General features: G+C 37.1%; 2 protein-coding genes across 2 annotated transcripts; both read right to left on the reverse strand.

The window, feature by feature from the left end:
- Positions 1-5,804: 5,804 nt before the first annotated feature.
- LOC147075260 (uncharacterized) lies at positions 5,805-6,536 on the reverse strand. The gene has a single exon (XM_085942910.1). It carries the CDS (start codon positions 6,534-6,536, stop codon positions 5,805-5,807), a length of 732 nt encoding a protein of 243 aa, XP_085799036.1.
- A 3,864-nt stretch (positions 6,537-10,400) lies between these two features.
- ppk9 (pickpocket 9) lies at positions 10,401-25,577 on the reverse strand. The gene is made up of 11 exons (XM_085943323.1): positions 25,349-25,577; positions 23,269-23,466; positions 21,322-21,479; positions 21,079-21,187; positions 19,775-19,886; positions 18,224-18,348; positions 14,753-14,904; positions 14,593-14,646; positions 14,204-14,298; positions 13,227-13,332; positions 10,401-11,592 (listed from the first exon to the last, which is right to left on the reverse strand). Exons 1-11 carry the CDS (start codon positions 25,540-25,542, stop codon positions 11,438-11,440), a joined length of 1,458 nt encoding a protein of 485 aa, XP_085799449.1. The 5' UTR covers positions 25,543-25,577; the 3' UTR covers positions 10,401-11,437.
- Positions 25,578-25,672: the final 95 nt, after the last annotated feature.

Here is a 25,672-nt window from a genome sequence, read left to right on the forward strand (position 1 = left end):
GATGTCTAATCCCAACAGTTCGAAGTTGCGTGTTTACATTGTAATGATTTCCTGCCAAATTATGTTTGATGTTAAGATGTCTAATCCCAACAGTTCAAAGTTGCGTGTTTACATTGTAATGATTTCCTGCCAAATTATGTTTGATGTTGAGATGTCTAATCCCAACAGTTCGAAGGTGCGTGTTTACATTGTAATGATTTTCTGCCAAATTATGTTTGATGTTGAGATGTCTAATCCCAACAGTTCGAAGGTGCGTGTTTACATTGTAATGATTTTCTGCCAAATTATGTTTGATGTTGAGATGTCTAATCCCAACAGTTCGAAGGTGCGTGTTTACATTGTAATGATTTTCTGCCAAATTATGTTTGATGTTGAGATGTCTAATCGCAACAGTTCAAAGTTGCGTGTTTACATTGTAATGATTTCCTGCCAAATTATGTTTGATGTTGAGATGTCTATTGCGAGGAGGTGTGAGGATGATGAGGTAGGTAGATGGACTTCAATGGATCGAAGGTAGATGCGTGTTTGAGTAAATATCAGTTTATTCTCCTCAACAATACTTGAACAATTCTTACAGACAATATATTTAGAATTAAAGTTAAATTGATAAAGTTAAATTATAAAGGCGTGTTGCTATGAGAAAAGTTGAACTGAATGCGACGAGCAGAGATTCGACTATATGTTTCAAAGATTTGACGACGTGTGTTATCAGATTCGCCCCGCTTTGAGCTTTTATAGAAATTATAACAAAGAAAGGTTATCTGAGGTCAGGACGTTGACCCGATGACCACATGTCACTTGTTTACTGTGAGTTTACTAAGTACGAGCAAATCTGATAAGTTGGCACATTTCCGGATTGCTTTATATGGCCATGAAAATGCTTGCTAACGCATACTCGTTACAATGTTGCTCAATAATTCTTATGAATAATTATATTTTATCAAGAAAGCAAATGTGTTTATGATGAAATTTGATGTCTTGCAAATTGCTACGAAAGTTGACTGACCTGACAGCGTGTGCCGTCAGTCAGATTATGAATCATGCCAACACGCTTTTCTTATCAACTAGTTTACATAGTAACAAATATTATTAGATACTTAAATATATTATGATAATTTATATGTCATGATGAGTTTCCATGCTAGTCCCGACAGACCCCCCCCCTAGCGGTCTGGTGTGGCAGGTCGTGATGCAGGAAGATAGACGGTGTGTAGCATGGTGACTCTTGCGTTATAGTTGTCTTGGTGGTGCTCGGGATCCTGGGACGTCTGTCCTGATGTCCTTGAGGATCCTTTTTGTGAGGTGTTTCTTGCAAAGCATCCACAACAGGAAACTGGTTGCTGCTGCGATGATGATGATCACCATTGCAAAAGTTGTCCAAGAAAGCTGGTTGGCTGCTGATGTGTCATTTATGATGGTGCCACCCGCGGCGGCTTGTGACAGTACGATTTCCTCTTTTGTCTGCTGGGAACCCATGTTATCGGATGTTGGCGTTAGTAACTTGATTCGTTACTGCTCTCGTATTTCACACTGGTTAGTCCAGCTGTGTGATCCAATATGTATTGTTATTTTCTTGCTTGCGAAGCGTTTTGTCGTTGTGAAAAACACACTGACCTGTATTTCGGTCACTCGTATGGTTTTTTTTTTTTTTTGCTTGCACTGGTTTTGTAATAACAATGAAACTCGTGTCGTCATTTTGCAATTCGACACTTGGACGTTCCGGCGGCGCGTGCCGTGTGCGATATTTATGGTTTATTGTTCTTTCGCATGCTGCTGACCTAGTCTCTCTGGAAAACGGACCCGTCTCCCGGCTCGAGTTACAAACTGTGTTTGACCGAGGTCAGTTCCCTTTGTCGGCGTTGTTTGTGTATGCAAATTGTTTTCGTTAAATAAATATGCCGGTTTTAAACGATCGATTGAAACCGTGATATTTTTTCCATGTTTGCAAATGACATAAGTACGTGTGTTGCGTGTTATGACTTCATATGGTCCATTGAACGGGGATTGAAGTGGAGTCTTAACTGTGTCATCACGTACAAACACGTGTGTTGATTTGCTGAGGTCCTTGAAAATAACGAATTGCTTGGGTTTCTTAATTTTGATGTCGTCATTCGTCTGGCTCACTTAGATTTTCCTTGTTATATGTGTGGTGTGTGCACTTTTATTACAAGTTGTAGAGGTGATTGACATAACATAGGTAGAATGAAAATAGCATTAAGTTATTATGCAGAAGCTGGGGTTGTGACTTGAATTATTTGATAGAGTGTCCAATTTAGTTTAGGCTTGTGGGTTCAACCAAGGTATTTTCGGGCCATTTGAAAACATTGAGTACGAGGGAATTTGTCATTCGGCTGCTCGTAAAATGAAATCTTCTGGCCTTTCCTACTTGCAATTTGTGCAGAAGTGTGGAAAGGGGTAACTTAGCTTGTGAGTGGATCCACAGGGCTAAGAGGGATATAAGCTGTCGAGGGCGTTCGCGCCTGCTCGGATGAGCTTAGAGGCTGCTCTGTTAGTACATATCATTTGTATGTGCGTTAACAGGGTGCAGTGGAGTAGTTTGAAAGTGCGTTATCGAAACTAGGAAGGGTTGAAAAATGGTTGGTTGAGTTTTGAGAAGTCTAAAGTTGGAATATCAAAGTCGCCTAGAACAGTTACTCATCGTCAGGAAACTATCTAATTATTTTAGAATAGGTCCTTCGAGTAAAATGCCTTAGGGATGAAGTCGAGGGTTGCTGCTTCTAAATGTAACTAGAGATGCTAATTTCGTGGGTTGACGCTACGTTAATGTGTGTGTGTGTGTGTAGGAAAATCTTAAGCTTGCCTGAACGGAGTGGAGTTAGCATGTAGTCTGGGTGCACCTGGCGGGTGACGATGGCCAAAGCGGGTTGCTTGGTGTCTTCTGTCGTGACGCCTGTGATGCACTGGTCAGCTTCTGGCTGCACCGGAACTGCCTCCTGATTTGCTGCGAGGTCCATGGTGCTCCGGTGATTCGGCTGCGCTGGCGGTTGGATGAATGTGACTGATGACTGCAAGGATGCGAATCCTTGGTGGGTTGGTGTGATTCATCCTGTTCGGCTACACGTCGCAGTCCGGCGACCAGTCGTTCCATCCTGGCGAGTATCATTTTGTTGTAGTTGCCGGCTCCTGATGACGACCAGGTTGTGATGTTGGAGTCTGGGGCGCCAAATCTGATGGGGCCGCTGTCGGAGGTGTCCTGTGATGTGTCTGAGCCGTAATCTGAACTGTCTTCTGAAGTCTGTGAACAGTTGTTCTCAGGCCAAGGTGATGGAATCCTGTCGGTTACTGGTCTGGTCTGTGGTGTGGTCTGCTGGACTGGTGTTGTGGTGTTGTCTCCAGCAATGCTGTTATACCCAGCGAAATATTGTCCGGCGGGCATCGTGAAAAGCAAGTGATTTTAATTGAAACGAAATACGCGGGAAAACGGATGTTGAAATACTTCGCGGCAAAACGAGATCGACGATTCAGTTCAACTGTTCTCAAAGAAAACGCAGGGTAACTTTATAAAAATAAAATCAAATATGCAAGTAAAGTCTGTAAAAATTGATCAGCTGAATTGATTGATTTACTCTTGAGGGGTCACCACTATTGCGAGGAGGTGTGAGGATGATGAGGTAGGTAGATGGACTTCAATGGATCGAAGGTAGATGCGTGTTTGAGTAAATATCAGTTTATTCTCCTCAACAATACTTGAACAATTCTTACAGACAATATATTTAGAATTAAAGTTAAATTATAAAGGCGTTTTGCTATGAGAAAAGTTGAACTGAATGCGACGAGCAGAGATTCGACTATATGTTTCAAAGATTTGACGACGTGTGTTATCAGATTCGCCCCGCTTTGAGCTTTTATAGAAATTATAACAAAGAAAGGTTATCTGAGGTCAGGACGTTGACCCGATGACCACATGTCACTTGTTTACTGTGAGTTTACTAAGTACGAGCAAATCTGATAAGTTGGCACATTTCCGGATTGCTTTATATGGCCATGAAAATGCTTGCTAACTTCGATCCTTGACAAGGCGTCAGCGACAACATTGTCTTTTCCAGCGACGTGGCGAATATCCGTTGTGAATTGGCCGATAAAATCCAAATGGCGGAATTGTCTCGGCGAACACTTGTCGGATTTCTGTTGGAAAGCGAACGTAATGGGTTTATGGTCGGTGAAAATCGTGAACGTGTGAGCTTCAATCATGTGTCTGAAGTGTTTCACAGCTAGGTATATAGCTAGTAATTCACGGTCGTAAGCACCATACTTTTGCTCCGCTGGGCTTAGTTTCTTAGAGAAAAATGCCAGCGGTTCCCATTGGTTGTCAACTCGTTGTTGCAGTGCCGCGCCGACGGAAGTGTCAGATGCGTCGCTGATGATTGCCAAGTGTGTTCCTTCATTCTTGGGATGATGTAGCAGCGTTGCCTGTGCTAAACTTTCTTTGCTCACGTCGAAGGCCTTGATTGCTTCTGGTGTCCAGTTTAGAGGCTCTTTCTTCGACGTTTTTCCTTGTAGGAGTGTGTTAAACGGAGCTTGCATCTCTGCGGCCTTAGGAATGAATCTTCTGTAGAAATTCAATATTCCTAAAAACCGCCGTAAACCTTTTTGAGTTTCGGGTCGGGCGTAGTCACGTATTGCGCTAACTCTGTCTGGAGGTGGCCGGGTTCCCGTGCTGGAAGCTAGGTAGCCGAGGAATTTGAATTCCTCTGCTCCGAAGTGGCACTTCGAGGAGTTCATTACCAGGCCGTATTCTTGAAGGCGTTTGAATAGTACTTCCAGGTGTTGCAGATGTTCTTTCTCAGATGTTGACGCGACTTATATGTCGTCGATGTAAGCATAGCAGAAGTCCAGACCTTGCAGCACCTCGTCGATGAAGCGCTGGAATGTCTGGGCTGCATTCCTCAAACCGTACGACATGTACGGAAATTCGAACAGTCCGAAAGGGGTTGTGATCGCTGTCTTGGGGATGTTTTCTTTGGCAACAGGGATCTGGTTATAGGCCAGATCAATTGTGGAGAAAATCTTCCTGTCGCGCAGTGATTGCGCGAAGTCCTGGATGTGCCGCACGGGATACCTGTCTGGTATGGTTCGTGCGTTTAATCCGCGATAATCTCCGCATGGTCTCCATTGATCCTCGTTCTTGGGAACCAGGTGAAGCGGTGAGGCCCATGAGCTTTCGGATGGACGTGCTATTCCGAGTCTAGTCATGGTGTCAAATTCCTTCTTGGCGATTCGCAGCTTGTCAGGGGCTAGGCGTCTGGGGCGTATGGCGACTGATGGTCCTGCAGTGGTACGGATGTGATGTTGAGTATTGTGGATGACTTCTCTTCCTGCTCCATCCGGACAAGTAAGGTCGGGGAACTGCTGCAGTAATCCATGAAATGTGGATTTGCCTGCGACAGTCTTGATCGATGTGATCTCCGATGTGCTTTAGCGTCCAGAAGTCGTAAGATGAGTCGTTTGGTCCAATAACTTGCGGTTTTTGACGTCGACGAGTAATCCAAAATGAATTAAAAAATCAACGCCAATGATGGGTTTTGTGACATCCGCCACGACGAAATTCCATGTGAAATCTCGCCGTAGTCCTAAGTTCAGGGTCATCGTGATGCTGCTATATGTTGATATTATCGATCCATTTGCGGCCGAAAGTTCGTATTGTGCTTTTGTTCGGCGCCCCTGCACTTTCGTGCGTGGGAAAACGCAAAGATCTGCGCCGGTGTCGATTAGGAATTGAATTTGCGTAGCGAGGTCGGTAACGAAAAGACGGCTTGAAGTAGGGCTGAAATCGCTTGCCGCATTTAGCGAGCGCCCTGCGCGTTTCCCTCGGCGAAAGTGCACGGTGTTACGCACTTCTTCGCCTGCTGACCGAATTTGTGATGGTACCAACACATATCGTGGCGTGATTGGCTTCGTTCTCTGGTTCGGGATGCGCTTCGATTTCTGCTGGGCTGACGTGACTGCCTGCTTGCTGGGCGGGAATCCCGGTTAAAGTCCTTGGAGAGTTCTTCGCTGAGTGCTGAGATTTCCTGGCGTACAGTGACAACCAGCTGCTTGATCCGGCTGTCAAACATGTTCTCCATGGTAGTTTCCGCAATGGTGGCTTTCGATGATGAATCGGCCATGGCGTCTGCTAGGTCTGCGACTTTGTTTAAGTCGGCGTCCTTCTGTGTGGCCAGGACCACTTGCATGGTGTTTGGTAGGCGGCCCATCCACCTTGTGCGCAGGATTTCGTCTGACATGGCTGTGCCTGCGAGGGTTCGCAAGTGACGCAGGAATTGTGATGGTTTCCTATCTCCAATTTCTTCGTGCTCCAGGAGTCGCCTCGTCTTTTGTTCTTGAGTGGAGCTCAGTCTTCGCGTCAGCTCCGTCCTTAAAAGCTGGTATGCTCGTTCCTCAGGTGGATTGAGGATGATCTCTCGTACTTCCGCGGCGTAGCGTGGCTCCAGTGCTCCCAGGATGTATCCGAATTTAGTTGCGTCGGTTTTGATCCCAGATGCCTCGAACCTCCTTTCTGCCATGCAGAACCACATTTCAGGGTCCTCCGGGCAGAATGGTGGAATCCTCACCGCCACGCGGCTGATCTGTGATGCTGCTTACTGGGCCGGTGCTGTGGTGTTTTCTCCGGCAATGGTGCCATACCCAGTGGAATATTGTCCATTTTGCATCTTGAAAAGCAAGTGATTTTAATAGAAAAAAATACGCGGGAAAACGGATGTTCAAATACTTCGCGGGAAATACGAGATCGACGATTCAGTAACTCTCTCAAAAAAAAAACACAGTGAAAAATTATAAAAAATAAAATACGCAATAAAGTCTGTAAAGATTCATCAGCTGAATTGATTGATTTTTTACTTTAAAGGGGTCACCACTATTGGTAAGGGGAGATGAGGATGATGAGGTAGGTAGGTGGACTTCAATAAATCGAAGGTGGATGCGTGTTTGAGTAAATACAATTTAATCCCCTCAACAATATTAATTGATACAATGGTTACAGACGATATATTTATGATTAATATTAAGTTACGCAGGCGTGTTTTCTATGAGAAAAATTAACTGAATCGACGAGCAGGGATTTGACTGTAGGGTAACAGGATTTTACGACGTGTGTTATCAGATTTGCCCCACTCTGAGCTTTTATAGAAATTTCTAACAAAGAAGGTTCATCTGAGGTCAAGAGCGTTGACCGGTGACCACATGTCACTTGTTTACTGTGAGTTGCCTAGGTACAAGCAAATCTGATAGTTTAGCACATTTCCGGATTGCTTTATATGGCAATGCAATGCTTAATCACGCATTCTTCGTTACAATGTTGCTAGTAATTCTTATGAATAATTACATTTTATCAAGAAAGCAAATGTGTTATGATGAAATTTGATGGCTTGCAAATTGCTAAATGAGTTGACTGACCTGACGTTGTGCCGTCAGCCAGATCGTGTGAATCATGAAACACGCCTTTCTTATCAACTAGTTTACATAGTAACAAATATTATTAGATACTTAAATATATTATAATAATTCGTATTTTAAGTTGAGGTTCCATGCTAATCCCCACAAAACAAAAAAGAATATTCAAATCGAGCTTTTACTTGATTTACAGTTTGGAACTGTGACACGTGATTATTTTACTAGAGTTCGAATCATAACATAATATTGAATTATCTCCATATCTTGCGCTGTAATCTCCGATTGTGATCGATCGGTGTCTTCAGGGGACAGCAGAGATTGCGGCATAGGAGTCGCAGATCGTTCCGCTCATCGGCACTGACTACCGATGAATTGTTCTTTAAGGAGGTGCATATCAATATCTTCAAGATGGGTTCCTATTCCACCAGGCGACATTGCGCTTGGAAAATTGGTCCTGACTGGAGTGAATACTGTCGCACGGTGTACAATTCGGACCGCGACCCAGTTGATCTGTGGTGAAGACTGCTGCGCTGGTGCTGCGGTTTTGCCTCCGGCAGTGGTGCCATACCCAGCGAAATATTGTCCGGTGGGCATCTTGAAGTATAATTTTGAAAACGATTCATGGGATAACGGTGTACTTATCGCGGGAAAACATGCCTAAGGGTATATTGTGAGGGGAAGAGGAGGGTGTTGGATGTGGTAGGTAGGTTGACTTCAATGAATAGAAGGTGGATGCAATGTAAGTAAATACCCGATTTATTTCCCTCAACAATAAATGATACAAAAATTACAGACAGTACATTGATAGTTAAAAATGAGATTGACAGTTAGATTACGAAGATGCGTTATGAGAAAAATTACTATTCATTGATCAGAGGTTCGACTGTATGTTAGAATGATTTTATGACGTGTGTTATCAGATCTCTCGTGCCCCGAGCTTTTATACCGATTTCAAACAAAGGAAACCCATCAATGGCTTGGGGCACACGACCTGAAAAGGCATGTCATTGTTTATTGCATGACCTAAGCAGGGTTCACGCAAATATGACACTTTCAGCATTTCCTCATTGCATTATAAAATAATTAACAATACATTTCCTAATACAAAGTTGCTATGACTGCATTCCTACTTGCGATAATAATGATTCGTATTATTCTGCTCACATTCCAAATTATTACAAATAGCTACATTATCAAGAAAATATTATGTGTTGTTATGAAATTGTCGTCGGGCAAATAACTCAGGCGGGTTGATTGCCCTCAGTACGTGCCGTCAACAAGATTTCGTAACTGATATTACAAGCCTTTCTTATTGACAATCTTACAAAGTAGCATGGTTATTAGGTACTTAAACAAACTATCATAACTTATATATACTATGATGGGAGATCCATGATACACCCACAGGTACGTATGCAGTCGACTTGTTACGTAACATTCGCAAAACGCGGGAGGTCAGGTGGTCTCCTGGCGCAGTGCGTTCACGGGTCGCTCCATCCTGGTGATGATGCTCCGAGTGAAGTTGGACTATGTTGAAGAGCTGTCCGAATTGTCCTCAGGGCAGAATGATGGTTTTGATGCTGCGACTCAGGTGAACTACGGTAAAGCCTGATGAGTGTGCGCTGATTTCCCGGATCTGGTGGGGGGTGTATTCCACTGGATACTGTCCGAGCGTTGGTGGGTCGTTTCCGGCAGTGGTGATGTAAAATATGGTCCGGTGGGTATTGTAATGTAAATTTGGAAAAATTAAAATTTGTGGGATAACGGTTTGTTTATCGTGGGAAACAACGGAATTTTGCACGGTCAATTTGCTACGTAATACTCGTCAAAACACAGCAAACAAGTTACAAAAATAAAGGAATATTCTCCGATCACCACTGTTGCAATGGTGATGAGGTTTTGTCTAGGGGTCACCACTATGGGGATGAGGGTAAGGACGAGGGTAGGTGAGGTTGTTATGATAGCCTCAGACAGGGTGCGTGTGTTTATGTGTTATAATTCATGTTTAAAAATTAATCTTTAGTGGGTTAGGATCTAATCCCAAAAGACAAAGGTGCAAAATTACGGTGCTATAACACTTTGTCTTCAAATACTTTTAAATGAGATTCATCTCCATCCCTACTTTATGGTGTTTTTAAGCATGTCATGTTTGTTACTCAACTGAGAACTTCAACAATTTTTTTGCTAACCTTTCGTTTTGATTGAAATATTGTACCTCGATTGAGGACTAATATTTTGAAATGCCATTAAGACACGGTGAGACATTTCTTTTATAAGAAAAATACCCTCTTCGCCTTGACGGAATTGGATTTCTCAGAAATCTAATTTTTTCAATCATCAAACTTGGGCCCCGGACGTGTCAATCTTAACATTAACTAAGACGTAGATAATAATATTATATCCGATCTCAATACTGTTGGCGGTGTGCCTAATCAACCCAACATATTCAATGATTTTGAGTGGCTTACAAGAATCCGTCTTGCACCCACCTTTATCAGAATTTGGTAGCTGGTTCCAAAATAGTGTATATCTGTAAAATTAATACTGTTTCTGATAATTTAAGGTCTATTGCAACCCATTCAAATAAAAATTTCAGAAATAATAGTCGTCAGTCTGTTCAATTTACCAATGTATCTTACTACAATTATAATATTGCAAACAGTGTTAACTTTCAATAAAATTGAAGACTTATTTTCAATGTTTTTATTTGAATAGAGTATTTTATTATTATAATTTTTGATTTATAATGACCATGTACATAATAAATAGTGTTTTAGATAAAAGTATTTGTATGATAGAATTTTATTAAGATTTATGTGACATTGTTAAAGATATTTTATTATGCAAATTGCTTGCTTATACAGGAATTTCTCGTGATTGAAAATTATTTCGCCTAAAATGTTTCTTAGTTTAATAAATTTAAATAAGACTCCTGTCTCAGCATTCAAATATTTTATAAAATTGTTAATAAAATGAAAAAGTATTTATTGCATTGAATTGATTGTTTTATTCTTTTCTAAACACAAATAAATACAAATGTACCCAATTTAGTAAGGACTTTTAGATGGATTGGTGCACAGATGCTGTATGTCAAATGTTTTATACCTCATTTACACGTGCATGGATTTACTGCTGACGGTACGTATTATCACGGCCATAACAACAAAATGCATGTGTAAACACATACGCTTGAAGAATGAGATTGGAGAGACAGTTAGCACTTATACATGTAAACAGTTATTATCGCGATAATTTAAAATACACTATTGGTGTAAGTAAAGCCATGCACGAGTATAGGCGCTATTATGTTTCAAGAATATCGAATTTAAATGATTCGAATCAATTGAAAATCAAAGATGAAATGGATATCATGTATTTGAATGAAATACTCAAATACCTTATTTGGACAGCACAAGTGTATCATGTGTTTTGTGTTTTTTCTAAACTTCGGTAACATACAACATTTGTGCACTACTGATTCACTCTCATATCTTTTGATTTATTTTTTGACATTTACATAAAATAAACTTCATGTAAATTGATTATTTGGTAAGATATTCGATATATAAAAGTTGTCTGACACATCAGGTAAGTAGTGCCCGAAACAACGAACAAGCAAACAAAGTCAAATTATTAATGCTGTCGCTACTGTGGATGCACGTCAGGATATGTCTGTGAGGCCAGAGGGTGAGCACACTAAAAGTTGCAATTTCAAAGTGACATCTATTAATAGAGTTAGGAGATAATCTTTTACTGATAAATAAAATGCACCTCACAGATTACTTTGAGGAGTCTTAACTAGATGTCGCTGTATATCTATTTAATTATTACTTAATAAATTGTGGTTATTACAATAATCATTTTTACTGTTCAATGTAATATTAAATACCTATCCAATTAAGTATATTCATATACAATATTTAAAATTAAATGTGGACATACTTAATTCAGTAAGAATCATAGTTGGGTTGGACAGTGGCTTTAAAATGTTGTAAATGTTCAATTGATCCATGGGACTATTTTTTCATCATTTTGAGATAGCCAATACTGAAGGATTCTTTTTATTTTTGGAATCATACTTGACCATGTACCAATACAATCGGAGTGTAAAGAAATAGACAATCTCCATAAAACTGAGGACACTGCAGCCCAGGAAGAGTCCAGCCATTCCTCCAACAGACACTGGAAACAAATAGTATTTAAATCAGTTACCGGAAATAATTTAAACTATTTTTTATTCAAGATAGACAATAATAATATGTAAATGAATAATGACTGGTCGAAAAAGAGTCTTACCATGTCGCCATAAACCATTCACTTTGTCAAATTTGGTTTATGTCCACCTTTTCTTGCTAATAGCATTTTTAAGAGAATAGATACCTATCTCATTCACAAGGGGAGAAAGGTAAAATAATCTTTTAAGATACCTCAAAATCCCGGAATCCTGTTGGTTTTTCTGATCCCTAAATCCTGTGACACAATTCTTGAATTCCGTGATTTCGAGATCAGATTTAATATGTATATTTTTAATTAGATTGTTCAAAATTTAAGAATATATTAAAAGTCAACAATTACGTACCTACTTTTATTAATAAAGTGATGCAATTTTTATGCACTTAAAAATATTTAAATGTATAAATACTTCTATTTTTCTTACGAGATTTGATTATGGGATTAGCAAACCTGCTTTTTTAACAAATCATTATAGAAAAGTGTTACTAGATGTATTTTTTTTGTGATTTTAGTAGCCGATATTGTCGATTTCCAGCATTCAAAATTTCAGTCTTATGATTGTAGAGTATAAGTTTTATAATTTTGTGCACTTTTTTGCAGTCTTTACTAAAATACTGATACGCCTCTTTGCCTGATTACCTCGCATAAAATTATATCAAATTTTAATGATATTTACTTGTATTAAGGCCGGGAATATAATACGGCAGCAAACGAGCAGCCGACTACAGCAACTCGTGCTGCCGTAGTCGGCAGCAAACGAGCTGCTGACCAAGGCAACTCATGCTGCTGTGCTTGGCAGCAAATGTGTCAGCGGGAGCTGGAGTTTACGAACGAATATCGACTCATATCCAAAATGAATGTTGAAGGAGAAGCTGTGTTGTTTGTGAAAGTATTGTTGCTTGTGCTTTTAGTACATAAAAGAAGACGTAGAAAAACTCTCAGATTTCGGATACATCCTATCATGTCTCAAAGGGCTGGACATGGTGAATTTCATACTCTATTTATGCAACTACGGTACATTTTACAAATCACATTTTAGATTCCAAATGCACTCATAGTTTTTTATGTCACTTATAAAAGCGTCCGTGTCAAAATTATTATCGTCCATCTTTGACAAAAACTCGGACTGGAATGACGGTGCGCATGACTAGGCGTAGAGATGGGAGGGACTGAGTTGCTACCTTTGTTGCTACCGTTGCCTACCGGGCAGCCAGCGCTGCCGAGTGTATGTTTGACGCGGCGCAAATTAACTGCGGCAACTCGGCGGTTCCGGGCAACGCGTCGACTGCAGCTGCCGAGGTCGGCAGCAGTGAGTTGCTGTGTGTGCGTCCATTATGAGTTTTGTATGAAAAATTGGGGATCTCCGAGTTGCCACTGCCGGCAGCAGCAACACGAAGTTGCCCGTATATTCCCGGCCTAATATAGTAAATAAATAGACAGATAATACATATGTATAAAAAAATGTTTTAATCCTAGAGCCGGAGTGCAAAGTTATGAAGCATATACTCTAACCATTGGTAATGTGAATATATTAACATCTCTATATAAAAACGTTTGTGATAAATAGTGAAAGAAAAACTTACCAAGTACATCAGTAAAACCAAATATAATGTCTCTTCTAAATCTTAATTTTGGGTACGAGACCATTCCCCATTGAAGATTTGTACCGAGGAACCAACTCTGCAACGACTGAAATACAATGGTAAGTATTTTATTTATATTTGAACTAGAAAAGAAAAAACAACTACGTCACAATCATCAATAGGCGGGGTCGATCCACCACGTAAGAAAAGCCTCCTCGAGCTCTCTCCACTCTTCTCGGTCCCTAGTTTCTGTTAATGGGGGTCCTTTGTTCTCCCAATCAAGTCGTCTGAATTGGTCTTCCAGAGTACACTTGCAAATATAAGAATACTGCTTATGAAGTTTTATGCTTGCTGGTGCATCTTTGTATATGCTATTCAGGACAGTTTTATATAGTACCTACCTGGAAATTCCTTGGAAGCACAATGCATCTATAATTGACGATTTTTTTAATGAAATCAAATGCTGAAAAGCCGAGAAATACTAAAAAATATTAAACTATACATCGACAGAATATAAAATGAATTTAGGAACATACATAATTTGAAAACATTTCATGCATAAATAATATACCCACTAGAAACAATTTTTTTTAGAAAAAAATACGTCACCCGGCGGGACTTGAGCCTGTAACCGTTGGGTTTTTCGCCAGTGTGCTTTTCCAATTAAGCTACCGGCATCATATTTAATTATGACGAATTTAACTAGTAGTAGTTCTTACATAAAATGCTTATCAAATTGCGTTAATTATGTTGGCCATTGGTTTTTGTATATTAAATCAAGGTAGCTATCAATTAAATACCTTAATTATTACTTACCTACGTCACGAATCACTCCAAATATTTAGTTGTTATACGTATTTGCACTTGCTAACAATTTAATAAACTATTTCTTACTATATGTTTATGCATGAGATGTCTTCAAATTATGTATGTTCAATATTCTTATTTTTTTATAATTGTTTGTGTTCATTATTTACCATTGATTGTACAACATAATTGACATCATTACAGTTCGGCAAACATTCACACGCTTTCCTTTTAGTTTTTGGGTCGTACAGTGTCATAAGATATTCTGAAAGAATAAAGCAGTCAGTTACTTCATAGTCATAAGAAGGTACTCTGAAATCAAAGCATACACCACTGAAACCCCGACTTGACCGAAGGCACTGACAAAAAAATGTAAATAGAGGGATTACAAAATTAAAAGCCTGCCATACATGTCAACATTATTTTGTTTTAGAATTTATTATTTTCCTGGCATAGAAATAAATAATTTTATTTTTGTAAGAAAAATATTCATTGTTTAATTTTATGTAGAAAAAGAGGAATTTACTGAAAATTAAATATAGATAAATTTTTTACTTACGTTCATGAGTGCCCAAGCAGTGCAAACCTGGCACATCGCATATTTTCTCTTTACCTACAAGTATGAATTATATTATATTAAACGTCAATCGATGCAACTGGTGTTGCCATCACAGTAGTGTTGTGAGTGAAATGTTGATATTTTTGAAATATAAGCAAACCTTTAGGTTGATAGAAATGTGGTATACATCCGCAGAGTTGTAAACTGAGAGATATTCTACAATCAACTCTGCATAAATTGTAGCTGTATACAGGGTTATGTTTCAGATTTGATTCAGTATGAAATCTACATTTCCTCTGTAAAATACTTAACCTGAAATACAAATTGAATCATAATTTTATTTACCTAACTCATAGTAAACATTATACAGAATATGATTACGCTTAATTGGGCCACCGGTTAAATGGGGCAGCCAGTTATTTGGGCCAAATGTCAAGGAACTAACAATAATTCATGTTGCTTAATTGGGATAACATTTCGCTCAAATGAGACAGTAAAATTAAGAGCACAATACATATTATTACACATAATTTCAAGAAAAAAATAATATGATGCTTTAAGGGGCTATGAATGGAGGGTTTAGCAGTGGAGTACCATCAGGGGGGTGAAAGATACATACAGCGAACGTGACCACCTAATACTCAGTTCTCAGAATAGATGGCAGCACGGTCACACACAGTGACGTCCCGTGGGGGTAGGCAGATTGAGCGTCGCTTGGGGGCGGCAGATACTCGAAGGGCGGCAAATCGAGTAGAATTATTTGGTATTATATAGAAATAGCTACCTATATTAGTTATATTATAACCAGAGCGTTGGAGATGTTTTTTTCCGGATGTTTTTTTTATCCAGTACTTACTATATTTTAGTATGATGTCACCACGCTTCGCGAGGAATTTTTGTTATATTTTTGACTGCTCGGTTTCGTATACAAATGCCAATAAAAAATATTTTTACTACTCTTGCTACGTAGACACATTATAAATGATAAATGTAAAACACCAAAAAACCATAATAAATCAGTCATAATATAATAATATAATGTCATTTGCTCAGATTAAAGAGTTCCTTTCATAACAGTGATGTAGGTATACGCGCAAAAGCCGTCGCGCCATAGCTGGCGCCGAACAAGCGACGTAGGTAGGTAGGTATTGAAACAAAATAATATTACCTATATAGATTTCAACGTTGGTGACGAAACAAGGAACATTATGGTAGAGATTTATAGGTAGGTACATACTTCCGTATTTTTTAATTTATCCAAATATTTTTGCTAGTCACTCCCGAGATTTAAAAGTTGCTGGATGTCTATTGCAAAATAGATATTCATAATGATTATTAATCCATTGACATTTGTCATAATTCATAATCAATTAGTATTCGTGCATACTATATTAAGTACCAGCTAATTGTAATAAAAATGTACACTAGTAGGTACCTATCTAGATTATATCGTATTTATCGTGCTGTGAATAACAATACCTTCTTTTAAGTCATTTTTTGTAAACATGTTTTTTGCTGATAATAGTGTGGATTTGGGTATTTTATTTCAATCATCAACGGTTGAGTCTTGAGACTATTAATTAATAGTATATTTATGATTAAAAATAGGTTTATATTAAAAAAATAACGAGGAAAATTATTGTGTTTACATATTGTAGGGTACAATAATGGCATAGAAAAAATGGTGTAAAAATATTACGTCTGCGTAGGTATTACTAAATGGTACAGACCAAATGTGTCAGACATATCAACCAAATGGCATCTCAGACTCTGGTGATTTGGGTAAGTGTTTAACTAATATTATATTTATTTGATAATTTATTTATTAATATCTAAGTTTAATTTTTTATGATTCAGCTTAGTGGTAGGTATATATTTTGTTAGTAATGTATCCATCCATACCATGCCCCCCACAAGAGGGGGCTGACAGGGCTCTAGCCTGGGTCCCGGGCTCGATAAGTGAAATAAACACATATCTCAAATTCGCTCTAATAGCCGTCACACTGCCTTTATCCTTAGTGATAGGTAGGGGGGCTGCCAAAGATCCTAGCCTGGGGGCCCGTTTCAGGATGCGGGAGCCATGCTTCATACAACACATTTCTTAGATATTGGAGTAATGAAAGGATGATAAAAAAAATGGGGCGGCATTTTGACGCTGCCTAGGGGCGGCATTTTGTCTAGGGACGTCACTGGTCACACACGAAGTCGCATGACACAAGGCCATTTCAATGACCAATCAGAGCTCACCCATGGTCCAGCCAATCAACATTCGAGATATCGATCAGATATTTTCAAAACAATAGCAGTCGTGTAATATTTTTCGAGTTGACATAATGTCAAGTGTCAGAATAATAATATTGCTGTTCGGCGTTTTTAAACCATATTGATAAAAAGGTTTTGCAATCCGATAGCTTATCAAATAAGTTAATGGGTAAGTCTACTTTTATTATATTATGTTTATAGGTATTATACGCTTGTATGCCATTTGAAATTTCTTTGCAGTCATGGCATCAAAATAATGATAGTAGGTACCTACCTATTGTAATTTTCACGTTTGCAAATCTACCAAAGCAAACAAAAAAAATAGGTAGGTATATAAAGAAGATTATGTTTGAGTAAATTTCGTACCTACCTATATAATATGTCTATATTATATTTGGGCATTCTTACAAAAGTGTAAATGGCGATCATTGTCATTTTATATTTTGACATTAAGTAGATTTTAAAATTATTGATTCAGAATCTACATCAGTTGTCGATCATTAGGGTTTTGACTGCGAGAATAACAGCAAGCGATGAAAATTTATAATGAAACATAATATGAAATAATTAAGAAGTCATCAATCTGGCAGGAAGTGCTGACAAATAATTTCCATGGTGGGAGTGCATTACTATTAATATTATTACATAATTATGTCCTCATGAATTTATGTTGTTATTCATAATTTGTCAATATTATTATCATTGCAATAGAGTGTACCTATCTGAATTGAAATATCGACTTTTATTCATTTTTGTCACAATTACGTTTTTATAATTATAAATACTTTTTTGGGTTCGGATCTATGGTTCTGTCATAATCAAAACTTCTAGTCACGCCAATAGATGGTACTAATTATAGGGGGTATCTTCTTGTATGGAACTTACGAATCTAAATATATATATATATATATACGTCTGTTATCTATGAGTACCATGCCAAGTTCGTTCGTAGCAAGTACAATATTACAATGAAAATGAAGGCTGTGAAGATGCAATTGTTGAAGTCATTATATCGAAACATCAAAAATGAGATGAATAAGACCATGACGACGTTAATGATCCACATATTGTGCCTGTGATTAACGGGGAGGCAAAAAAATTATTGCCAGGTTACAGCGTTCTAGCTGTATTAATAATTTTTTGTGGCATTCCGCTTAATTGAGCTAAAATGCCAATCAACTATATATTAGAAGAATCCTCGAAATAAACTTCATCACAAAATTTTGGTGAACTCCTGATGCCAACTATGTTAAGATATCAATATTTTATTTCTATAAAATCATTTATCTCTTCACAGTGAAATGAATAAAATAGTTAACTAAATATTGGCTCAATGTTAAACACGTTATAAATTAATAATGATATTTACTTTGCTGCTTCTGGTGCTGTATAAATGGTGATTGCTGTGACATATAACTTCATGTAGAGTCCATCGTCAGAAACTTGTCTTTGACTGGCAATGTCAGGAGTCTCAAGAGGGCCGTGGAGGAAAACCTGTTCATATTTAATATAGGTATTATGTTCTTCCTTATTTCTACACAATTTAGAGTTGAGACACTGTTTATTAATTTACAATGAATAATAGTCCCATATATAAATAAATGCTGTATTTCGAAAACGTTACATGTCACATTTTAAAAAAGACTGACATAAGTTGCAAAAATCTTCATATTACCTAACTAAATACACAAATGTAAGATATTTTTTTGTAGCTTTTTGAAGACAATAGTTAACGCTTACTATAAAATAATATATTTTACATAAAAACTTTTCACTATTTTCTTTTATATAGGATTGTTTTCACTATTTTGACTAAAACACAATAGTGACTTGTAACGTTTTCGAAATACAGCATTCATAATAGTGCACACTTTTTCAGTCCTACTTAATAGTTTTTGTTGAATTAAAAATACTGATTGCATAATATGGTGATGGTTAGTTTTTTTTAAATTTATTAAGCCCTGCCAAAACGAACACCCACGGTGGCCGCGCGGCTTAAGCGTTGGACTATCACGCCGTGGGTCTCAGGTTCGAATCCTGGGTCTGGCAAGTACACGTCATATTGTTTTTCAATTTGTGTCTGTCAGGGTATGGACCTAATAGGTTGAGCAAGTGGCTGACATCCATTTCTCGTAAAAAACAAAATCTGTTAATACAAACCTCTACTCTGTGGAGGCCCATATTATCCTATTAGGATCGGACATGGTCGAAAGAAACCAACCCATAATAGTTAATAAATATTCTTCTATCTATAAATTTTCTAAAATTGTGTATGGTTTAATAAACATTCGCGGACACAATGTCTATAGACGTCGTATTTTGTGAAATGTGATATAATAGGACGTCCATAGACGTCCTGTACTGTGGAACGGAATACGATACAAAGTTTATAGAATAAGTCATTTCTATATATCTAAATCGAAAATTAAAAAATGTGTCATATCACTAACAAGCGAATGTGTTAATGGCATAATTTTAGATATTGTTTAGATAGACGAATGTTTTTATGTCTTATATATTCTATATATATCATATCTATTATGTCTTAGATTACGTAGGGCTTAATTGAATTTTAAAAACTAACGAACAACATCTGCAATTTGTAGTCTTAGCTCAATGAAAACAAATACGTATGACTGTCAAAGTTTAGTGTGCACTATTTATGTTCACCTCCAACCTTCGCCACTGGGTAATGTATTATGGTGATTGCTGTCTGTCGCTCGTTGAGTTCTTGAAGAAACACAAATAAAGGTTTTCTTTTAAGTCTTTGCTGTTAACCATTTAACTGTCGCAAGCCCTATTTGTACGTTAATTACACCAATTAACTAATTGCGGCACAGAAAAGATTAATAGTTAATAAGATACTAATTGTAGTGTGTTTAAACTGTATAAAGGTTTACCAACATCTTTTGATACTTACATCGTAACCTGTTGAAAGGTTGATAATCTGAGCAAAGATTTCTCCATCGAGGGGGTGAACAAAAAATGTATCATTTCCTTCTACTACATCCCATCTTTGTGAATATCTATACCTAAACATAAGAAAGAATTTTAATCGGTTCTATGTCTTTAGTGAGTTTTCTCGCTCTATGAGGCCGTGATCGACAGGCCGACAGGCAGAGTTATCTCGTCTGTCCGTCCAGTCTGATAACATTTTAAGCACCAAGAAGTCACGTCATAGTAGGCGACATGCACCATAATATATTTCGCGCTTAAACTACTAACCCAGTTATCTTTCTTGCAGATATTTTCCTGATATCTACGATACCTGTGGATGTTTTCAAATTCTACCAACAGATGGCTACGGTCATTATATTATTAAATCAAGGTAATAATTATTATTACTAGGATTGATTCATAGAGGGCATCTAGATTATTAGATACTTTTAAAAAATTCTGTGATGTTCTTAAAATACTATCTTTCCAAATAATTATGTATTTTAATACAAAGATGGCATTCTAAAATTCTTGTTTATTTATAAGGGCTGCCAACCATTCACAAAATGTTGCCAGATTTCCTTAGATAGCATTTCAAAACAATGTCATAATTTTCGGAACTAACAAAAAAGTCAAAAGTCACAACTGGATACTCGAATAGTTTGTATATAATGAACGGCATTTGACAGCCTATTTCGATGGACAGCCTACAAGTATATTAAGTACAGTGAAACCCCGATTCTACGTTTTTCAAGGGACCCTAGAAAAAAATGATGAATGCGGGAAATATACAAATTTAAAAAAAAAACTCATGTTTTTCCTGGATTTTTTTGATGTCTTGATTTATTTTTAGTTTCTCAGCAAGAGTTCTAGTTTTCTTCATGTGGGGCATTTTAGAGGCGACTTATAAAAATTCATGATACAATATGCGAGACAAGCCTGAGCGTCGATAGACCTGCGCAAACAAAGCGACGCGACTGAAAGGTCTAATAGTATTTATCATAAATAATTCTACGAAAGCGAAATGAAAAATATTCAACAAAAACGGTCAATCAGGATAATATTTGTGACGGGACCATAATATTTAGACGATAGATCGAGGAAAACGATAAATCAGGGAACGGTAAATGCGGGACTATTTAACATTGTTCTTATGGGTGTTTGGCGGGACTTTTAAAAATGAACGATCCGTGCGGGAAAACGATTTACGCGAGAACGGTAGATCGGGGTTCCACTGTATTGAACAAAAATAATAAAATTATAAAATTAATAGTAAATATACGTTACTCTGGAGAATTGTAGACAGCGATTTTAGAATTGACTGCATAACATAATCCGAGCTCAGTCACTGTCGGTTCGAGAAACAACGAAACACCAGACGCCCCTATTGTCAAACCTAAATGTAACATAAATACATAATGTATAGTATGCAATTTTATTCAATAGGTATACTTGTAATAAAAACTAAAATTTTATTTAGTGTCAGCAAATCTGATGATTATTGAGATAATAATGTTCATATATTTATACCTGGGGCAAAGTTCATTGAGAGATTTGTTAAGAGTTGCATATAGTCTTTACTTTCAAGCTGGGGATACGAAGGTACGGAGTCAAAGTTTGAATAATTGGCTATAGCCAAACCCTTTATGAATTTTTCTAGAAGTTCTTTGTCTTTCAATTTTGACTTCCTGTAATAATAACAAACAAATTTTACCAACTCATATTAGTACTCCAAAATTTTAATTTAATAATGCAATACCAAAGTGTGAAGAATAAATAAATTGTCACTGTGACACAAGGATTGCTAACTTTAATGAGATAATTCTGGGACAAGTATAAAATACCTTAGGTACCTACTCATATAAGCAGGTCTATTCTTAACGGTTATCACTATAGTGCGAAAACATCTTCTTGGCTACGTGTTAAAACTGTGAACCAACATGCTCCTCCCATTTTTAACCACACTTCCATTCTAAACTTACAAGCTCCTCCCATTTAGTCGCCAACAGCGCTTCCTTACGTAGCCATGAAGATGTTTTTGCACAGCACGTTTCCGTTATTTTCATTCTTTCAAATTAGCACGGAATGTATTCTTTACACTAAACGGTTAGCGGCGTCTATCTCTAATTCGTAATATAGTGAATATTTAGGTTGGTAGACATGTCGACATTGCATCAAAACAGTCGGATCTTGTGTCTCAATTCTCAATATGTAAAATTGACATACTCTGTCTCGTTGTCAAAGTTAGCATGGCCAAGAGAGGGGCTGTTAAAAGATATCACCTTTTGACAGTTCAGATGGTTAACTTTTTTACATAAAGTAATAAATGTGATATATTTATCACAACTAGCTCTTTTTTGATGTTAAGTGATATGTTAGATCAGGCCTGCTGATACGGATTAGCGACCTATTTTTTAGATTTTCATCGAAATAAAATTTCCGTTCGGATTCAAGTTAAAAGATTCAAATTAATTGAATCATATAGCGCAGTGGTGCAAAACCTATTTGAATATAATAATATTATATTATACTACACCAGACATACATTTTGATTATTTTTAATTTATTAGTTACATCAGATATCGATTTTGGGCCGGGGATTGTGCATCACTGGTATAGCGAAATGGTATAGAAGACAAAACCACAATCACCAATACAAAACCACTTTATCAGTAATAGTTGTCACCACATTGGCACCAATAGAGTAATATTTGCAAGCCTATTATCATCAACTTAGATGGCAGAAATAAGGATTGCAATACCAGTATTTCAATACCGAAATACCAGTTTTAAAAATCCAAAATACCGGAATTTTAGGTATTAAGAAAGCACACTCGTTTACGTTTTTGAAAATGAATTATAAGTTATGCGCTGCTAAAATGCAAATATATTGAGCGAATCCAACAGAGGTGAAAAAATAATAAAACAAATTTCATCAAATATATTTATATAAGTAATTGTCGCGATGAATTATCATAATATTATTTCGAAATAGAAAACGTCCGTGACAAAAATGTTCAATTATTCTATAATTATTGATGACTGTACAAGCGTTGAATTTAAGAAGCTTTTCCTGCAGCCGGACTTATTTGCACTTTTGAAGGCTTTTGTTAAAATTATCAATATATTATTCAAATTATTTGTAAAAAATCACTAGTTCTACAATTATGATCAATACCTACATATTTTTAAATGTCAACATAATAAATGTAGGTATGGAGATTCTTGCTATAAAATAATATTTTTAAAAGATTTTAATAGCTATATTTTTATTGATAAGCACCTACTTCTATTTTTTTAATGTTTAAGAAATACCGGTATTCAATAAGAAATACCGAAAAACCGGTATTGACATTTTCTTTCGGTATTGCAATCCCTAGGCAGAAAGTCTCAGGAAAGAGATACAGGACGCAGGTCTCAAGGATAGACTCAGTGAGTTGGAGTTCTCACGCGCACACAAAGGTAAAATGTACTTACATTAAGTAGTTACTTAGTTTCTTTTCATCAAGTTTCTTATGAGGGCATACTGTGACGCACGGAAAGGTCGTGTTCCAAGCAAACATGTCTCTGTCCATTGAGACAACGGTGGGTGAATCCTGATAACGTTTCCAAGTACTGGAGCTCAGATAGACAGCTCCCCATAGAGCAAAGCCTACTATAGCTATCCATAGGAAGCTATAATTTTAATTGATTAATTTACAAAAACATAATATAAAATTCAAAACTTATTGCTTGTGGAAAAACTGTTTTAATTGTAAATTTTAAATTCTACAGGTTGGTATTTAAAATTAGTACAAAATGATAATATAAATTATATTAAATTCTACAGGTTGGTTTTTAAGTCGATAGCTATTTCGGTTATAATACCATTATCAATATTAGGTAGTCTTGATAATAGTGTTATACTTAACTGAAATAGCTATCGACTTAAAAAACAACCTATAGAATTTGATATAAATAATTTCATATTCACTTACACACATTGAAGTAAATAGCCACACCAAACCACACCTGCTCCGCACCACACCCGGTCTTAATCGGGCTTCACGGGACCCTACATTTGGTATGTAATTCCGTACACATTTTAGGACATTCCCAGAGGATGTGGTTTGCATCCTGTATTTTTCCGCCACATGGTCATGTTGAACGGGTAACAAGACCAAGGTCAAAGAGCCTGCCAGCGAAGGCACCATGTAGCGTGAAGAATTGACTGGTGTAATGATCTGGAGTCAAAGCGGTTATTTCCATTCGCCATTTGATATTTGTAAAAAACATATAATGTGTGCCTGCCTTTGGTGGAGGCATCCCATTTTTTATGTCAGGTCACTTACACTAGAGGTGAGTTGGAAATACTGTCACCAGTTTGTGTACTCAAGTATCGGGTGAAACTACCCATACTCAGTACGTGTGGCACAATAAACTTATTCCAAAAAACTTGTGATGATATCATCGCGAGTTTCGCTGACTAGTTGGTAGACTTTCAATACTATTTAGCACTTGAATACAATTATATTTTAATTTATTAGTCTATGCATGCGAATGACATCATCTTATGTATGGAAAATAGGTCATAAATTTTCTGTAGCAGCATATTATTCCCTCAGAAATGTGGTGAGGTGACTGAGGTGACGCACTTTACATAAAAAAAATCATTGTTATTCATTTTATGTTAACAAGAATATTATAACATAACATAAAAACAACTCATAAATTTAAAATGTGTTTAAAATTTTATAATAAATGGGACATTTCGAAAAGCCCAGCTCAGTGTATTTTTAGCGATTCTATTGAAGCCGATATTTTAAATACTAATATGGAGTTAAGTTTTAGTTCCAGTTTAGTATGAGACTTATGTCGCATACGCACGCCAAGCGCTCTATATAGTATTCAAATACTAGTAAGTATTTTGGAACAAGTTTTGATACTAAGTATTTTTTTATACTGGTAGTAAGTATACTTAGTCTTTAAAATCGACCAGTTTTCCCACCTCTAACTTGCACACAAGTATTACAAAATTCTACTATAACTAAATGCTGACTCAATTTGTAAATTAGTATGTAATACGTTGTGATCCATGGTTTGATCAGTGGGCCGGCTGCACAAGGCGTCAATTTGATATTAGCGGATTTCATATCAACTATTACAAACTCATACTCGCAGATTGCCTTATCACACATCATCACACCCACGGTCAGCTTTATCTCGCATTTTCCTCGTACTCCAATCTGCGGTTTGATTCTAGGGATGAACACCTGGCTTATAGCTATTATCACTGGTGCGCATGCTGACCTATCAGTTACTGCAACCTGTTTTTCCTGCTATCAGCAGTTCCGTATATGCCAGCGCAGGGCTAACACGGTATTCTATTCTCATTCTATGACACGAATTTTGTCACCGAACTCATGTTAGTTAGGTATGTATATAAAATTTGTATGCTTTTAATAAAAAAATAGATAATAACTCTGGTGGAAAAATTACACAACATGAATATTTGAAAAAGTTTTTATAATCAAATCAAAACATACTTATTTGGCTATTTAAAAACATGTTTACTGACATTTCCACTGGGTGCCTCTCCTTCTTGGTGAAATGGTTGAGTCCATGAATAGAGCTGGTGTCCAGAAAGAGAATGAAGAATCGATTGCCCCTTCCGTCCAGTCTGTCGCGAAGAGTTTTCTTTCTGGGAACCTGCTGCCTTAAGGTTTTCTGCTGTTGCATGTCCTGGTTGATCAGCTGTAGGTTGTACGCCATTTTGTGGCAATATGAAAATGGATGACTCGCAATAGTAACAACTGTGAAATAATAAAATATATTTTTTAAACCTATTAAAATTATATTGTATGCAACTAGAGTTATTTCCCGAGAAAATCTCAATTCTCGA

This window comes from Rhyacophila brunnea, unplaced genomic scaffold (genome assembly GCF_057557595.1).
Source record: "Rhyacophila brunnea isolate RB1 unplaced genomic scaffold, BYU_Rbru_1.0 scaffold_15, whole genome shotgun sequence".
Taxonomy (NCBI): Eukaryota; Metazoa; Arthropoda; class Insecta; order Trichoptera; family Rhyacophilidae; genus Rhyacophila; species Rhyacophila brunnea.